General features: G+C 55.1%; 2 protein-coding genes across 4 annotated transcripts in view; both read right to left on the reverse strand.

The window, feature by feature from the left end:
• Window positions 1-18776, reverse strand: part of SPRING1 (SREBF pathway regulator in golgi 1) — a 465726-nt gene that overhangs the window by 313894 nt on the left and 133056 nt on the right. The gene's annotated exons all lie outside the window — the stretch shown is intronic.
• The window catches only part of TESC (tescalcin), a 62055-nt gene continuing 50672 nt past the window's right edge, over window positions 7394-18776 (reverse strand). For both annotated transcript variants that reach the window (XM_050748174.1, XM_050748173.1), the window contains 5 exons: window positions 17707-17846; window positions 15487-15548; window positions 15271-15378; window positions 10421-10468; window positions 7394-7684 (listed from right to left, as the gene is read on the reverse strand). In XM_050748174.1, coding sequence (XP_050604131.1) covers window positions 7607-7684; window positions 10421-10468; window positions 15271-15378; window positions 15487-15548; window positions 17707-17846 — 436 coding nt within the window. In that variant the 3' untranslated portion in view covers window positions 7394-7606. The remainder of the gene's footprint in view (window positions 7685-10420; window positions 10469-15270; window positions 15379-15486; window positions 15549-17706; window positions 17847-18776) is intronic.

The following is an 18776-nucleotide window of genomic DNA, read 5'->3' on the forward strand; positions in this document are numbered from 1 at the left end:
CCAAGGCAGGCGGATCACCTGAGATCAGGAGTTCAAGACCAGCCTGGCCAACATGGCGAAACCCCATCTCTACTAAAAACACAAAAATTAGCCAGGCCTGGTGGTGCATGCCTGTAATCACAACTACTCGGGAGGCTGAGGCAGGAGAATCGCTTGCAGCCGAGAAGCAGAGGTTGCAGTGAGTGGAGATCGCACCACTGCACTCCAGCCTGGGCAATAGAGCGAGACTTTGTCTCAAAAAAAGAACTTGCAACTTTAAGCAAAATGATGTATAATGAAACTAATTTTACTATAGGCTAATGGATGTAAACAAGAGTTAAGTTCCCATGGCATATTGCTGGCCATAAAAACATCACCAAACTTTAGAACTTGAAATCAAACACTTCTAATATTAAACATTAAGTAGACATGAGTTATACATACATTTAAGAAAAATTACTGAAAACAACGTAATTACCCAATTTTTGGTGACTTCAGTGGGTGTTGGCAGTTGTAGCGATGGTGGGTCATATCAATGTTTGCAAAGCAAAAATTGTCAGGAGCGCCTCCTTCCACCACACAGGTCAAACACCAGACTGGGCTCACTGGGCACTCGTGCACAGCGTCACTTACTGTTGTGCATGTGTATGGTTAGGGGAGGCAGTTTTTTTTTTTTTTACAATAATTTTTATTCATTCCTTCTTTCATTTTCCAACTGTTATTCCAGTTCAAGGTGGTGGGCGACCAGAGCCTATCCCAGCAGCTCAGTGTGCAAGGCAGGGACCCACCCTGGACAGGACGCCCTCCCATCACAGGGCACACTCACCTCACACACACACTCAGACTGCGACCAGACACCAACAAACCTCACCTGCACATCTTTGGGGCTTGGGAGGAAACGAGTGCCCAGAAAACTCACAGACCGGGAGGACGTCCAGACTGTACAGACAGTGGCCCCAGCCGGGAATCAATTTTTTTCTCAATGTTATAACAAAATGACATTGAATAAAATGATGCTCTTCAAGGACCCGCTGTGTGTGAAATGGTGCATGAGGGCATTTTCTGGGAAAAAACATGGTTACCTCTCATCAGATTCTTGAAGGGACTGCAGCCCCCCCCGAGAATTCGTCTCTGCCCCTAGAGTGTGTTTTGCAACCCAAGCCATGTGCCGCCGTGGTGCTGCTGTTGCCCAGGCAATAATTGATGTCTCAGAGATACTCCATGAACGGCAGCACCTTCTACAAAGCACAGCTCCCCACCCTGTCTGAAGGCCAGGCTTTCAGCTGATCGGAGGGAAACGGAATTTCCCCAAGAAAAGGGCGTGGTCCTTCCTGAAAGGGAAGGCTGACACCCCCAAGATGAAGTCCTTCACCCCCATCCCCCCTCTTGAGAGCTAAAGGCCCCACGTTCCAGGGGCTAGCGCTTCCCACCACACGTGTTAGATGGCAGATGCTGGCCACTGCAAACCCACTTTGCTTACAGTTGCAGAGAAACGGCTTACCCCGGTGAGGGTCCAGCCTTCTCATGACAACTGTCCCGCGGCTGCTATTCCGGGCAGGCCACCACAGGGGCTCCAAGAGGGCTGTCTCCCGCTGCCTGACGGAGCCTTCGCTCTGAGCAGCAGCTGCAGCAGCACTGAGCTCACGGCGCTGGCCGGCCGGGCCGAGGTGCTGTGAGCCACACAGGCCTGCCCGCGACACCCACACAGCCAGGCCAGATGGTTACCTGGCTACCGCTGCAGGGGCCTGCGGCGACTTGGACAAGGGCTGCCTCTAATGTGCGATGGCAGATTCCCTCTTGCTGGGCTCCGGCGGGTGCCATGTTGTTCCCAGCCCACTTTGGGCCTCTGATGCCCAGCATGGGCTTCCAGAAGCAGCCGTTTGACTGCTCTGCACTGGGGTCTGTTTCGTTCCCTAGGAAGGGAAGGGGACGCCCCCCCAGCTGAGCTGTCACGCCCTGTCTTTTCTTCCCTCGCCCAACACTAGGACAAACGCTGCCTTGTCGTTTCTCTAAGATAGACATGGCGGCTAGCTCCTCAGCAGGCCCCCTGACCACTGCCACCCCGTCAGAGCCACTCTCGGGGCGCCAGCCCTTCCTCTGTGAGATGGAGCCCAGTCCCTTGCTGACTTGGTCAACAGATTAGAGGGCTGAGCAGCCACCACGTCCTCCTCAGAGTCGTGAGTCCTCCTAGGACCAGGCTGGTCCACCACCAAGCCCCTGCTGACAGCCACGTGCAAATTCTGCAAGAGGAAAGACACACCGCCAGCGCCCCGGGGAGCGCGGTTACACCCTGGCTCCCCCTACTCAGCTTTTCCTGGCTTTCCCAAGGTCGCTGTGTGGGAGGACAGCCTGCAAGGCAGGTGTTTGCAAAATCCTTGCCAAGGCAACTTGTATTTTTAACTCCCCATCAGCCTACTTAAGTCACACGGCGCCATTTCCAGCACAGCAGAGTTCAGCTGCAGCCTCGTTAACTGCAGGCAGGTGGGGACAGGTTCAACTGCTCCATGACAAGGATCAGATCCACAGATGACCTGTCTCCCATTAGCAAAGTATAAAAAGAACTTTCCAGTTCCTTGGCCCAGAAAACAACAGCATTGTTTTGTTAAAGTCTAGCAATAATTCGTTCCCTAAGCGGGTATTTGGCCAGAGCTGGAAGCTGCTGTCATCTTACTCCGTTCCCTTATCCATAATTCATGCTTAACGTGGCTGCAGTGTGTCCCCTGAGCTCCTCATATTCCATTTCCATCACACAGCCCTTTTGTAAACCAACCAAATTAGAGTGTTTGTGTCAAATTGCCATATTCTTTCAACATCCAAAAGCCAACCTTTCCCCTTGGTAATACGGCGATATTAGGAGTACAGCCTGCTTTCGACTATTCCTGGCAGATGGCTGAAGAGTATGGACAGAGATGACCTCCCCTGGCGTCCAGCAGGCTGACGATCCGCCCCTGCTCAGTCTTCTCCACCCATGGCCTGTGGCCCTCAAAGGATGGCCTTATCAGCTTCCTTCAAATATGTGACTTAGTGCTGATTTCTGCCTAGTTCCTTTTAGTCACTGGCGCCATTTCTGATGGAAGGAAGGCTGTTAACCTGTGCACATGGTCATCACTCACCCGCCGACCGGGCTTCAGGGCAAACACATCACCTCCTTCGGGCTGCTCAAGTTGAGGTGACCCAGTCATTCCATTCCTGTCCCCATCCAGCGACAAGAGCGGCTTGCTGCACTTGGGCCAGGGTCTGTGAGGCCAGAAATCCCCTCGCAGGCACGCCCCAATGTCCAGCAGGTAACAAAAGCCATTTCTGAACCACCTGCCTCCAGTCCGAGGCGCAGACTGCTGTGCCCAGATGGTGAGGCTGACCGAGATCTGTGTCCGGAGCAGCGACCCTCGGTCTCTGTTGATCAGAGGCCAGCAGCGCCACAAGACGCACAGCCTGCCCCTTCTGGGAGCAGGTTTGCAGCAACTCATCGCCAACCCTGATTGTTCTCAGGATGCCACAGACAATGCCAGGAGCCGGGCAGGAGAGCGCCAGGTGATTGCTGTGTCCACACTCTGGTGGTAACGGGCCCTCACCCTGCCAGTTAGAGGACCCCCTCAGTGATGACGCACACATGAGCTTTCTTCCGAGGTGCGGACCGGGTTCGCCGTGTCTCAACCTCATTTTAATGAGCTGTTTAGATAAGCGGCGGCCTAAAGCTTCAAAGACATCAGGCAGGCCTCAGTGGCCCAAACAGTCGGGAGCACATTTGATGTGTGTCCATCGTGGCCACATCTTCCAAACGAAAACTCAGGGCACAGGGGCTGACGGAAGGTGACTTATTTATAAAAACACTTTACATTAATGAACTGCCTTTGTTGAAAAGAACCAAATCAAAGCAAACTGGGAGAGTCCCAGAAAACCTGAGGCCTATAGTGGCGGTGCCAGTGTCCCCTCCTGCTCAGTGGCACCGCAGATCGTCCTGCTCACATGGGCAGAACAGGGCAAGGTGCATGGGGGCTGGTAGAGGTTGGTTCTTGCAGTAAGGCCGATCCCCACCAGGCTGTCCTAGCGACTTTCTAGGTGCCTTCTGCCAGCAGCCGGGGGACCAAGCGGCTCCCGAGCAGCAGGGGAAGGCAGGGAGAGTGGGTGAGGGGATCGCGTCCCACTTCCCTCCAGAGGAAACCACCTGGGATCCACCTGGAAGTCCCAGGGGCTTTGTCTCTCCCACTATGTAGTTAGCGCTTGAGGGAAGGAAACAGAGACCTCTGTCTTGGCCCTGCAGCTTTTTTTTTTTTTTTTTTTTTTTTTTTGAGACAGAGCCTTGCTCTGTCGCCCAGGCTGGAGTGCAGCGGCGTGATCTTGGCTCACTGCAGCCTCCACCTCCCGGGTTCAAGCGATTCTCCCGCCTCAGCCTCCTGAGTAGCTGGGACTACAGGCGCCCACCACCATGCCCAGCTAATTTTTGTATTTTTAGTAGAGACAGTGTTTCTCCATGTTGGCCAGACTGGGCTCGAACTCCTGACCCCAAGTGATTTGCCTGCCTCGGCCTCCCAAGAGCACAGGCATGAGCCACCCACTGTGCCCGGCCTGCCCTGCAGCTTTGAGTGTTGAATGGAGTCCTAGACCGAGAAGCAGAGTTCCAGAGGTGATTTCAGACCATGCAATTTCACCTCCCCAGAGACTGAACTTGCCTCCAGCCACTGACCTGCAGAGACAGAGGCCTCAGGAGACTAGGGTGGCACACGCTGCTGTCTGGTGTCTACCAGGCTCTGCCAGGTGCTTACAATGACAATGACAGCACGGAGTCCAGAGCCTCTCAGCCGCAGCTTGGCACCTACCCAGGAGGTTGTGCGTATTAACCAAAGGCTGAGCCTCCCCAGACTGCACTCACTTTCCCGGGGCCATTCGCCTGCTCCCTGTGTAGCGGGTCGCCTGGCCTTTTAGCTCCCTGTGCTGCTTGGCTGTGTTTTTAAATTTAAGTTCTGACTTTCAGTCATCCTAAGCAGCATCCCATGGACTCCCTGGTGTGTGGTAAAGTTACTTCTTTTCTTACACGTATTAAAACAGTTATACACCTGTTGAAGTCAATATTCATCCATGGAACACCCAGAACTCTCAGGCACCTCTCGAGGGGGCAGGGGCGTGGCAGCCCTCGGGGAGCAGGTGCTCAGCACCATGGGAACGCATCCAACAACAGTGCTTCTGCCTGCTGTGCCCACCATTGCCTCAGATGTGACAACTGTCCACAAGCACATGGCCAGGGGTCCCTGGTGTGAGGCTGAGGCTCCCCCTGCTGCCACTCCCCGGCCTAGGGTCCCCACTGAGACCACACCAGGCTCAATGCTAGAGTGGAGATGGGGCCTCCCAGCACCATCTGGGCTCTGTGCGTTTGCAGCCTTAAGCACAAGTCACCGTCTCCTAGAACAGCGTCCGGGGGCTGCGCTTATGACGGGCTGTACCGAGTGAACTCCCTGAGCCTTTAATGTAGAGGGTAGGGCTGGGCACTACCAGCGCTTTGGGAGGCAGAGGTGGGTGGATTGCATGAGCTCAGGAGTTCAAAACTAGCCTGGGAAACATGGGGAGACCCTGTCTCTACCAAAAATACAAAAATTAGCGGGGCGTGGTGGTGGGTACCTGTAGTCTCAGCTACCTGGGAGGCTGAGGTAGGAGATTGCTTGAGCCTGGGAGATGGAGGTTGAAGTGAGCTGAGATTGCGCCACTCCACTGCAACCCTGGGCGACAGAGTGAGACCCTGTCTCAAATAGTAAAATAAATAAAATATAAAATAAAATAAAAAGAAGGGGCATGCTGGGGGTGCGGTGGGGGGCAAAAAAGCAGAGGCCCCTGGGCTCACTTCCTCTGTTCACAAGTTTCCACCTGGAACCTCATGGGGCGGACGCTGACGCCCTGCAGACATCACCATTTACAAAAAGTGGAGTGAACTAAGAACGCTGCCTGCCGCTTCCACGTGCGTGCAATGGCTCTGGAAGGACCCTACGGCAGGCGCTAACACATCTGCCTCTGAGAAGGGAAGCCTGGGGGCGGGGGGATGGAGGTGGGGGCCAGACTCCATGGCCTGCCTCTTCAAACCTTTTAAATTCTGAACTGCAAGGTGTGGGCTTGTAGTAAAGATAAAGCACGCTTCATATGAAAACGATGAATGAAAACGCCAAGAATGCAAATAATACCCATTGCCAGTTATCAAGAGAACTCTCTTGGAAGGCTAGAATGACACCACCCAGGGAGGGTCAATAAAGGAACCGGGCGTTTCGTGAACTTCAGCACCAGAAAGAGGCCTGGAAAGCAAAGGCTGGCCCACCTTGCACAGCAATGGGAACGCGTCACCCAGGGTCCTCAATGCCACATTCATGAGCTGGCAGCCCACACAGGGAGATGGGGAAGTCACACTCAGCAGGCTGTCCCAGCGCCTCCAGGACACAGCTCTCCACGTCCCACAGGTGCAGTCCTCTGCTGACTCCAGGCCACCGCGACCAACAACCTTTGTTTCCCTGCCCCCAGCTCTAGCCAGTCCCCACATCGAAAGGTGATAACTGAAGTTGTCAGGGATCCTTACCTACCCAGCTTCCACCGCCGCTGCTTCCTGGAGCGCTGCAGGGCCCTGCAACTGGCCCGGGACTGCCAGAAAGAGCCAGGGGCATGGCCGTGGCTGGCAGACCACACCCCCTTACCACCACCGTGAGGAGCTGGGGGTCCCGGGTCAGCCAGCCAGGCCCTGACTCCCCACGCCCACTGGCCAACACAGCGGGCTCAGGTGCATCCCCGCAGCAGGCCCAGGCCCAGGGCTCCAGATGTTTTCTCCATCAGTGAACAGATGTGGCTGTGGCGGTGAGGCTGCCCCGCCGCCTGAGTCCTGGCCACCTCAGAAGCCCACACAGGGCAGGAGCTGCTTCTCCCTATTTTACTCCCTAGGATGGAGAAGGCGGAGGGGTTCCCAGGACTTACATAGGAAGAACAGCAGATACTTTACCCAAAATAAACAAAAGAGAACAAGCCTTCTGCCAAACCACCCTTTCAATAGTATTTGGGCTGGGTGTGGTGGCTCACGCCTGTAATCCTAGCACTTTGGGAAACAGAGGCGGGAGGATCGCTTGAGCCCAGTCGTAAGAGACCAGCCTGGGCAACACACGAAGACCCTGTCGTTACAAAAAATGTAAAAACTAGCCGGGCGTGGTGGTGCGTGCCTGTAGCCGCAGCTCCTCGGAAGCCTGAGGCAGGAAGACTGCTTGAGCCCAGGAGGTCAGAGCTGCAACGAGCCGCAATCCCGCCTGCACTCCAGCCTAGGTGACAGGCGGAGGCCCCGTCTCCAAAATAAATAAAATAAAATAATTTTGTCGTTGCTTATTCCTCATAGTCAGTCTCATGTTACCAAGTGACCAGGCCACTTTAATGGATGTGAGGAACTGACCGAGGCCACGTTAATTAACAAACCTTTTTTAAATTTTTTTATTGGAGATAAAAACAGCAAAGTCCCACATACCATACCCTACAAGACACAACGTGTGCGGACGAGCCTTGGCTATGTACCGGTGCTGCAGGATGAGGCTGTCCGCCGGGCCTGGGCTGCTCCAGCTACGCGGGGAGGCGGCCCCGTTGCAAAGTGCGGTTTCTCTGCGAAGGTGGCGGCGGGTCAGTGGCAGAGGGCCATGGTTTCCATGTTAAGGAAGCGGACGTGCATCTTGGTCTCAATGTCAATCCCCTGCCAGATCTGGAAGGTATGGACCAGCATTAAGGGCACATTCCCACCGCCACCTCACACCTGACCAGGCCCCGGTCCTCGGTCCTTCCCCACCTACCCTCTCCTGCCACCAACGGTGATGTTCCGGGCAGGTGAAAGCCCGAGGGCTGTGTTTCAAGGCTAGGAGCTAAGCGAGGACGAAAAACTTCCATCTGTCTTTTTTGCTGGTTAATTTGGCTCTGACATTTGGATTCTCTCTGAGATTGTCACAGCAAGTTATTATTAAGTACTGAATCCAAGCTCTTAGCTCCAAGTCATTTGAATCTCACCCACCACTACAGGTTCTGTGATTTTCATGCAAATTATATAACCCCATTAAGTCCCCTTTCCATGACAATGCGGGACCCCCAACCTGTGCCGCCCACTTCACAGAATGTCAGGGGCTCTAAAGGACCCATCCTCATCATGGATGTGTTTTGTAAACTGTTAGGGGCTGTGCAGTCACAAGGCTTCGCTAGGCCACCATCATCAATTTAAGGATCTCCAGTGTGGTCTTTACAACCTCCCTGGGATAAGGGACCACGTGCATTCTAGAAAGACAAACTCAAGCCCAAAAAGGTCATTTCTACCCAAAGATCGCATCGTGGCCCCATTCCTGGTGCTGGTACTGTCACTACAGTCCAGCCTGGCCAGGGCCCTGGAGCAGACCTTCACACTACAAGGCTATGTATGTACCCCAGTGCTCCCAAGGCCATGCCCGCCAGCGCCTTAGCAAGTCAGGGCCCACGGGGGCCACAGATGGTAGGATGGGGGGTGCGAACAGGAATGGAGGGATGTGGTGGGCGGGGTGACTTCTCACTGCCTCCCGCTTATGTAAGAACTTCAAACTCTCTGTCACTCTCAGCATCTCCGGGGACAGCCACGAGGCTGGTAACGGGGGAAAGTCAGAGCCCCGTGGGCACCCAGGGGACAGGGAGGCCTTGGGACATTTCTGGCCGCAGTCCCCCGGTACTTCCTGCTTTCCTGAGGCTGTTCTGGGTGTCATGGGGTGTGCAGACAGCTCTGGTTCCAGTTGAGCAGCCCTATCCTTGCTGGGTGCACGAGGCGTTCCCAGGGTAACACACACGACCACTCACAGTGGTTTCTGCTAAGTGCCAGGTGGCAACATGGTCGCCAAGGGCAATGGAAGGAACCAGGGAATGGGAAGGGCCGTCTGGTCCCAAAAGACCCCTCAGGGATACAGGGACAGGCTGGGGGGCACTAGGGGCCTGGCAGAGGCCAGCCTTTAGGGCAAGGAAGTTGGTTTCAGAGGCAAAGAAATTCATTCTACTCAGTCTGAAGCCGTTGTACTTCCTCCCCAACCCTCCCTCCCTCCTCCACCTTCTAGCTCTTCGTCCTGTTGTCTTGCTCTGGCGGGCATCACCTGCTCAGGTGACCGGGTCCCCAGCAGAAGCCAGAGTGAGTCTGCAGCACAAGTGCAAATTCTGCCTTTTGCCAGTCTGTCCGCCCTGCCAGCCCCGGGGGGCCATGTGCACGGCAGTCCTGGGGGCCTGCCGACCTCCGCAGTCTCCTTTCAGCCTTTTATCACAGCCGGGCCCTGTTGCCTGCCTCTCCTCTCTCCCGCCGGGTCTAACCATTGGCTGCCAGGCTCAGCCTTGGCTCCATGGCGCTGTGATCCTGAGGGCCCAGTCCCCCAGTCCTGCTCTGGGCTCCTTGGCCAGAAGCCGTGATCCTTCCTTCCCTAATCCTCTCTCCCTCTTGGTCTCCTGCTCCCCTGACCTTCCTTGTCTTCCTCAAGCCCCTCAAAAGCATTGGGAACACTGTTGTGATGCCCAGGGCCCAAGTGCGGGGAGGGGGATGGGGCAGGGGTCCCCTCCCTGCCACAGGGCATCTGATTATCTAAACGGCCAGAAGCAGCTCTTGACTTGCGAGGCCAGCACTGGCCTAACCACCGCCCACCAGCAGAGGCTGCAGAGGCCATCAGGGAGGAGGCAGAGTGGGCGGCCGCTTTATGAAAGTGACATCTTAGGACACAGCGAGGAAGGCCCAGGCACAGCATGTGCAGTCGGCTCCAATCTGAGCTTCTGAGAAACACTGTTTCTACAGACACGGAAAGTTCCCAGAATCCCTGTTCCAACTACAATGGGGCTTTTTTTTTTTTTTTTTTTTTTTTTGAGACGGGGTCTCACTCCATCACCCAGGCTGGAGCACAGTGGCGCGATCTCAGCTCACTGCAACCTCCACCTCCTGGTTTCAAGCGATCCTCGTGCCTCAGCCTCCCAACTAGCTGGGACTACAGGCGCCCACCACCACGCCTGGCTAAGTTTTGTATTTTTAGTAGAGATGGAGTTACACCATGTTGGTCAGGCTAGTCTTGAACTCCTGACCTCAGGTGCTCTGCCCACCTCAGCCTCCCAAACTGCTGGGATTACAGGCGTGAGCCACCAGGCCCAGCCTACAACAGGGGTTACCTCTGAGAGGGGCAGTGGGACCCCAGGTGAGAGAGAATGTGGTTTACACTGTATACCCTTTTGTACTGCTTACGTTGTTTTGACTGTGTGTGAATATTACCTTTTCCATAAAAAATAAGAAAAACCAGTTTAAATTGCTTTAAAGGCCACACCCAAGTTGACCCCTTCCTACTGATGTCGGTCACCCAGGAAGCCTGTCCCTTGCCACTGCAGGTAAAGAGCCATGTCCCCTCCTGGCATGGACCACACGAGGTCTTCAAGGGTCCCCCAAGGCCCCCACGCCCAGGCCACCCACCTTCAGAAAGTCCTCGAAGGTGATCCCCTCGTACACCTGATCAGGCTCCTGGGGACGGAAGCACAAGGTGGACAGTGAGTGGTGCGGGTGCCCACACAGCTTCCTCAGGGGGACGGTCCACTGGCCTCCCCTCCCCACCAACACCCGAATAGAAGTGGTTGAGCCTGTTTGGGAGGAATCAGAAGAGGGGAACGTTCTGGATTATCTGCCTCTAGCACGCAGCCGGTCACCCTGCACCTCCAATATCCTCATTCATGGGCTTGAGGGTGGGATGGGAGCTGAGTGTGGCTCACCAGGGCCCTGGCAACGCATGGCTCAGAGCAGCATCCCTCCCCACCCCCAGCCCCCCAGGGAGAGAATCCGAGGCGTGGGTGACACGGGGGCAAGGGGCTCTCCTTCCCCACTCAGCCCACCTCACCACCAGCCCCCCAGCAGCTGGGCCACCAAGATACCTCCTGTCGCCCCAGGGCTGGCCTCCTCATGCCAGTGCTGTGCTGTGCTGATAAGAAGATTCCAGGCTAATCTAAGCTCACAGACCTCGGGGGAAGAGGTCAGCGAAACACAGGGCCAGCCTGTGAGGCCCACGCCTCATGCCTCATGAGTCACCGTGATAACCCAGGACCTCCGGGGAGGCACGGCTGGAGGGTGGCCGCAAGGAGGCTCTCCATGCCGAACAGGTTTGGCAGAGCCGGTCTCCATCTACTCTGCATCCTGCCTGCTCTGGGGACGACACCAGGAGCTCCTGCCCCTTTCACCGATACTCTCAGGATCCCACCGACAAGCCTCCAAAAACCTCACCCAGCAGCACACTTCATGACAGCGAAAATCTGCTGACATCCCAGGTGCCCTTCAATAGAAGGCGAGGGACATAAATCTCAGTCATCCACCCTATTTGCAAGGCCAGCACTGGCCTAACCACCATCCACCAGCAGAGGCAACCATTAACCACTTATGCCTAGTGTTCCATTGCTGGAACGCTAAGCTGTGGGAGTTGCTTATATTCTACTGCTCAAGGTCATCACCAAGGTCTGATTGCAGAAATTCTAAAAGCTGCAACCTCAGGCAAAAATGGGTTAAGAAGGGGTTGATCTATATGTCTCACTATGGAAAAGGCTCTGAGATATGTATACAGCAGATAAAGAACAAAAAAACAAAACCCAACAAGCAGAGAGATGTCTGCAGGTCTGTGTGTGCAAACCTTTCCTTAGACTGATAACCAGACCCCCACCATCTGCCCTGTGGGTGCATGGGGTCATACGGAGAAAAGGGGAAGCCACATCAGTTCAATCATGTTTTGCATAAATCAAAAATAAAAGACATGCATGTATACGTTGGTATATGTAGGAAAAAAACCCACCAAGAGGGAGTCCTTTTAGGGAAGAGGACCTGGGCTGGTGGGGGAGCAGGCGAGACTTGAAGCTCTCTCTGTGACTCTCTGAAATTCTGTACGTGCGTGTAAGAACACAGGAGGCACACACTAAGCGTGTTATGCGCCAGGCATGTATGTCCCAAGTGCCTTCCAAATGCTATTTTGTTTTGTTTTGTTTTTTGAGACAGTCTCGCTCTGTCGCCCAGGCTGGAGTGCAGTGGCGCAATCTTGGCTCACTGCGACCTCTGCCTCCCAGGTTCAAGTGATTCTCCTGCCTCAGCCTCCCAAGTAGCTGGGATTATTATAGGCATGCACCACCATGTGTGGCTAATTTTTAAATATTTTAGTAGAGATGGGAGTTTCACCATGTTAGCCAGGCTGGTCTCGAACTCCTGACCTCAAGCAATCCACCTGCTTTGGCCTCCCAAAGTGCTGGGATTACAGGTGACCAAATGCTATTGTTAGCATTTAATGACAGATGCCAATCTCACAACAGGCCCTGAGCTGGGTTTTGGTCTCTCTCCCGTATTACAGATGAGAGGCACAGAGGGCAGCTGCCTGTCCAGCTGGGAGCATCGAGCTGCCTCCAAGTCCTTAAGGGCTGTTTCTACTGGCAGGACTTTGCAGGCCTTTTAGTTTCCTCTTTATACTTAAAAAATTTTGGCAGGGCACAGTGGCTCACACCTGTAATCCCAGCACTTTGGGAGGCTGAAGCAGGCGGATCACGAGGTCAGGAGATCGAGACCATCCTGGCTAACACAGTGAAACCCTGTCTTTACTAAAAATACAAAAAATTAGCCGGGCATGGTGGCGGGCAACTGTAGTCTCAGCTACTCAGGAGGCTGAGGCAGAAGAACGGCGTGAACCCAGGAGGTGGAGCTTGCAGTGAGCCGAGATAGCGCCACCGCACCCCAGCCTGGGCAACAGAGCGAGACTCTGTCTCAAAAAAAAAAAAAAAAAAAAAAAAAAAAAATTTGGCCAGACACAGTGGTTCACATCTGTCATCCCAACACGTTGGGAGGCCAAGGCAGGAGGATTCCTGGAGGCCAGGAGTTCGAGACCAGACTGGTCAACATAACGACATCTCTTTTCAGCAATACATCTCTTTTCTTAAAAACTAAAACATCAGCTGGGTGTGGTGTTGTACATCTGTAGTCCCAGCTGCTCCAGAGGCTGAGGTAGGAGGATGGCTTGAGCCCAGGAGATGGAAGCTGTAATGAGCTATGATCACAACACTGCACTCAAGTTTGGGCGACAGAACGAGACCCTGTCTCTTAAAAAATAAATAATAAATTACAAGTTCTCGGCTAGCCTGGGCCAGCCCTGTCCCTAAGGGCTCCTTCCTCCCTGTCTTCCCACTCACGGGCACAGTGGCTGCCCTCCCTGCCGGGCCACCCTAGGTTCCCAGGCCGGCCAAGGGGAGCTAATTATAGAAAAGGCCCCCGTGGCCAGAGTCCGGGGCTGGAAAGGGGGTGATTGGCGCAAGGAAGGAGGGCAGGGAGTGGGGGAAGCAGTCCCCCCCGGTCAAGCATCCGTGGGTGCGACCTCCCGAGAAAGCACTCTCAAAACATCCCACGGGCCAGCGCAGCGGCTCACGCCTGGAATCCCAGCACTTTGGGAGGCTGAGGTGGGTGGATCACTTGAGGTCAGGAGTTCAAGATCAGCCTGGCCAACATGGTGAAACCCCATCTCTGCTAAAAATACAAAAGTTAGCCAGGCATAATGGCACATGCCTGTAATTCCAGCTACTCGGGAGGCTGAGGCAGGAGAATCACTTGAACTCAGGAGGTGGAGGTTGTAGTGAGCCAAGATGGTGCTACTGCACTCCAGCCTGGGTGACAGAGTAAGACTTGGTCTTGAAAAAAAAAAAAAAGAGATCCTGCCTCCATCAATAACTGCCTTTGGAAGTCCATTAAAGTGGGGACCATGGATCGTTTGTTTTCAGCGGGTAGCACGGTGAGAACGGGAAGTGTCCTCAGAGGCCAGGCGGGATTGAACCGATGCAGCTGCCCCTTGCCCCCAGCTCAGGCCTGTACACAACTTGGTCTGGGTTTATCGGGCCGAGGTTTACACCAGAAGGATTTTAAGAGCGCCCAGTTTTAAGAGCGCCCGGAGGACCCATGAGTGAAGAAAGAGGTGCAGATAAGCCCGCTGCCTGGCAGCCGCCTTCCTGGTTCCGGGGCTACCTCCACCTCCCGGCGGCTCGTGGGCAGCGGGTGCACCCCGGAGCCCGCCTCCGCCCCGAGATGCCGCTGCTTCCCAGGCTGCTGGGGTTTTATGCAGATCAGCAGCTGCCAGCAATTTCACTACAGCAAATTAAGAAAACTGTCACCAATTGAAACTGGAGTGGGACGGGGAGCAATTTGAAGAAGGAGAGTGTAATTAAATCAAATGGAAATTTGGCCCGACAACCGGCGGGGATCCCTGCTCTCCCCACCGAGGTCACGAGCCGTCTCCTGTGGTGGTTAATCTGCTGAGTGCAGAGGTTTCACCCAAGCCAGAAGCTTCCCCCCGGGCTCCAGAGGCAGACAGATAAAACACATGCCAGGAAGCCGACCGACCACAGCCCCCACCTCTGGGAGCAGGCCCAGGCAGGTGGCCTCATGTCCCTCAAGGACAGGGTTGGGGCACAGAGAGCAGGATCCAGCATGAACCCCTCTCTGCTCCGGGCTAGGCAAACAAAACCATCAGGGTGTCTAGAGACGCACCTGCTTTAGACACACAGGGGCAAAGGGCTGACAGCATCAGTGGGGCCATCCAAACCCCTCAGGGAACACACGACACCCAGGTGGTCACCTGCCTTCCTGAGTGGTCCCGAGGCTTAGAGCCTCAGGGCTGGGGGCTGGCGGGGCTGCACCTGTCCTTACAAGAGGAAATCTTCCCAGCACAGGAAAGATCGCAAGGTCTAGAGGATTCTCTACGCTGAGCCTCAGTTTCCCCACCAGTCAAAATGAGGCAAAATGTAGGAAATGATGAACATGGGAAGGCCGCTCCCCTCTCCTCCATGTCATTTACACACCAGCCCCTACCTCAGCTCCTCCACCTGACCCTACGCCATCAGCTCTTGTCAGTCCCCAACAGGGCTCCCTGCTGACCCCTGCTCCAAGGCCAGAAGTCGCCTCTGAGTCATTTGTTAATAAACTAATTCGGGCCAGCCTGTGCCATGTGCTGCCCAGGCCTGGCTCCAGGGCCCAGTGCTGCTATGAGCACTGATTGAGGCCAGGATGGGGGCTGGGGGGCTATGCAGGTGGGGGCTCCTGGACCTCGAGCTCGCTTCCCTGCCTGTGCAGTTCTCTGGGAACTGGGACCTTCAGTCTCCTGGGGAACGGGAAGGGCTGGGAGAGGTTTCTGAGCCCCACAGGCCACAGGTAGAGCAGGTGGCAAAATACACCAGGCCCCATGCCCCGTGAGGCCTTCCAGAAACACAGCGCATAAGCAGGAAAGGCACTGCGTGTCTCAGGAGGGCTGCAGGGGCGCTCACCATCTGCCCCATGCACACGCTGGCCGCCTCCATCATGGCCCCGTCAGCGATGGAGCGAGCGGACTCCTTCTCGATGTGGGGGTTTCCTGACAGCAGCTCCTCGACCACCTGCCAGGTGGGGCGGAAACAAACGGTGACCTTGGGCCTCCATCAGGGTCGTGGGGGGCGGGAGGGAGGTGCCAGGAACCCAGGGCGGGCCAGAGGAGCATACTTTACATTTCGATATTCTTCCAGGGTGATGCGGCCGTCGCTGTCCGAGTCGTACATGTGGAACAGAACTGGGGTGGCAGGGGACAGAGGGGACTCCGTCAGGTGGGGCCTGGCCCCTGCCACCCCGAAATCTACACTAAACTAAGCAAAAGACACCAATAACCAAACCTCAATGCCAAAGCCAGAGGGGTCAGGCATGAGCTGTGGGACCAGACTGACCACTTCCTACTGGGTGACCTTGGACCCGTGACCTAACTTCTCTGAGCCTCAGTTTCCTCATCTGTGAAATGGGAATAACAACAGCATCTACCTCATGGCCTTAGGAGGGCTGGGAGCTAGCGCTGTGGCCCCATGAGCATGAACATGACGACAGTAAGCATTACCCGTTAACACAAGTCAACAGTGTTGAGTTCAAAATATTGCTCCCACAGCCCCAGGAGGCCCCATCGTCTCAGCCGTGGCAGGTCGCGGTCCACAATGCTTCTGATCTGGGCCCGACTGATCTAACGTGGACGGTCCCAGGCCTGGCATCAGGGAGGCGCTGGCCGGGAGGGGGCCTCTCCCTGTTGTTCCTAGCACGGCCTTGGGAGCTGGAGCTCTCCCAAGTCTCCTGTGTTGGCATTTTCTTTTCTAATGTATTATATTTTTTCAAGATGAAGTCTCGCTCTGTCACCCAGGCTGGAGTGCAGTGGCACGATCTGGGCTCACTGCAACCTCTGCCTCCTGGATTCAAGAGATTCTCCTGCTTCAGCCTCCCAAGTAGCTGGGATTACAGGTGCATGCTGCCATGCCCAGGTAATTTTTGTATTTTTAGTAGAGACAGGGTTTCACCAGTTGGCCAGGCTGGTCTCAAACTCCCAACCTCAAATGATCCACCCGCCTCAGCCTCCCAAAGTGCTGTGATTACAGGTGTGAGCCACCATGCCTGGCCAGCATTTATTTGTTATTGTTATTATTTTTTTCAGAAATGGAGTCTCCCTCTGTCGCACAGGCTGAATGTAGTGGTGCGATTGTAGCTCGCTGCAGCCTCCATCTCCTGGGCTCAAACAACCCTCCCACCTCAGTCTCCTGAGTACCAGGGACCACGGGCACGCAGCACCACTACGCTGTGCTAATTTTTTTATTTTGTAGAGGTGAGTGTCTTTCTCCCTGTTGCCCAGGCTGGGCCCTGAACTCCCGGCTTCAAGTGATCCTCCCCACTCAGCCTCCTAAAGTGCTGGGATTACAGGCATGCGCCACTGAGCCCAGCGGGCATTTATTGAACACTGACCAGATGCCCAGGTGTGCAAAGCGCTTCAAAAACCTCTCAATCTCCCTCTCACCCAACCCCAAGAGGCCAGGGATGCCTGAGCCCTGCCTCCCAGACAGACTATCAAAGCTCACGGAAGTTACGGCGTTTGCCCACGGCCACACCACTAAGGGACAGGAAACCAGGGATTTGGACCTGAGTCCGTCCTGTTCCTCGCCCCTTGGAGCAGACAGGAAGCTAGGCTCACACCAGGGATCCCCCCCCCGGGGCGGTTCCCACCAGCCCCACGTACACATTCCAGTGCTAAATATAGTCAAGTCCCATGTTTACATTTTCTTGATGAGGAGGTTGACCTGGGGCGGGGCACAGAGGGATGTCAAGAGTCATGGGAAAGGCCACAGGAAAAGAAGATGTGACTCGGGCCACTGCCTGGGACCTGTGCGGCTGACCAGCTGGGACCACAACTGAACCCACTCGGGAGCCAGAACATAGTAGGGCTGGTCTCAGGAACCCAGCAATAGCACAGCCCACGGAGGAGGGAGAGGAGGAAACTGACTATAGGGGGCACTTCCTGTGTGCCAAAGGCTGACTGTGTGATCTTGCCCAGCCCTCAGAACCACACATAATCAGCATACCCACGTTCTGGGTCAAGGTTCAAGGTCACATGGCTGGTAGGTGAGAGGGGCCACATTGGAACCCAGGTCTTTGCATCAAGGGCCTTGCTTCACAGCCACCGCACAACCCCCTTCTAGTCCCAGGACGCCGCAAGCTGCTGAGGAATGTTTAGGATGAGGGCGCCGGGAACGGGAGACAGCAATGCCAGCCTCACAGGGACAAGGGCTGGTGTCCCCAAGCCCTCCAAGCCTCCAAGCCAATGCACACCCAGCCTCCTGCTGCAGGGGTGCCTTGTGTTCTGAGGACTTAGGGGAGGCTGCACCCCAGGCCAGGCGTGAGCAAGGGGACTCAGTGGCACGCACATCTCAGCTTCTCCTTCCGGGACAGCTCCACCTGTTCCTCATCCATGGTGGTGTCGATGGGCCGGAAGTAGGACATGATGGTCAGGAAGTCCTCGAAATTGATCTCATCAGCCAGGCCACTGGATCCCTTGCGCAGGTTCCTACGGGAGCAACAAGGAGGGTTTTGGAAATAAATGAAGAACCGGATCTTGTCCTCTTGCTACCATTAGCTCCGAAAACTCTGCTCTCAGGGCACAAACTAGACCCACGATGGCTGCTCTCGCCTTGAGTCTGTGCCCCAGAAACCTGCTTCGTGGAGGGGCTGGGGGCTCCAGAAGCTGAAAGCTCAGTCCCTGCCTCGCCCTCATGGAGCTCCCCCATCAGGGAGGTGGAAGAGAGACAGACCACTGCATGACTGTTGATTCAGGCGGGGACAGAGGGAAGCGTGGGTGTGTGATGGTGCACACAGGCGAGCATTTATGAGGAAACCAAGCAATCCAGTAACTCACCAAATACCTCTCCCGATCCTTTCCTTTAGCTCAGGGGTTGGCAAACCGCCCACGGGCCCAATCTGGCCTGTCATCTATTTTCATACAGCCCACGAACAAAGAAGACTTTCTGGGCCAGGCGTGGTGGTTCACGCCTCTAATCCCAGCACTCTGGGAGGCCGGGGTGGGCAGATCACCTGATGTCAGGAGTTCGAGACCAGCCTGGCCAACATGGTGACACCACGCCTCTACTGAAAATACAAAAATTAGCCGGGCGTGGTGGTGTGCACCTGTAGTCCCAGCTACGCGGGAGGCTGAGGCGGAAGAATGGCTTGAACTTGGGAGGTGGAGGTTGCAGTGAGCCGAGATCACACCACTGCACTCCAGCTTGGGTGACAGAGGGAGACCCTGTCTCAAAAAAAAAAAAAAAAAAAAAGACTTTTCACATTTTTATCTTAATTTTGTCAGAGTCAGGGTCTCACTCCATTGCCCAGGCTGGAGTTTGGTGGTGTGATCATAGCTCATGGCAGCCTCAAACTCCTGGGCTCAAGCAATCCTCCTGTCTTGGCCTCCCAAAGTGCTGGGACTATATGTGACAGCCAT

This window comes from Macaca thibetana, chromosome 11 (genome assembly GCF_024542745.1).
Source record: "Macaca thibetana thibetana isolate TM-01 chromosome 11, ASM2454274v1, whole genome shotgun sequence".
In the NCBI taxonomy this organism is placed as follows: domain Eukaryota; kingdom Metazoa; phylum Chordata; class Mammalia; order Primates; family Cercopithecidae; genus Macaca; species Macaca thibetana.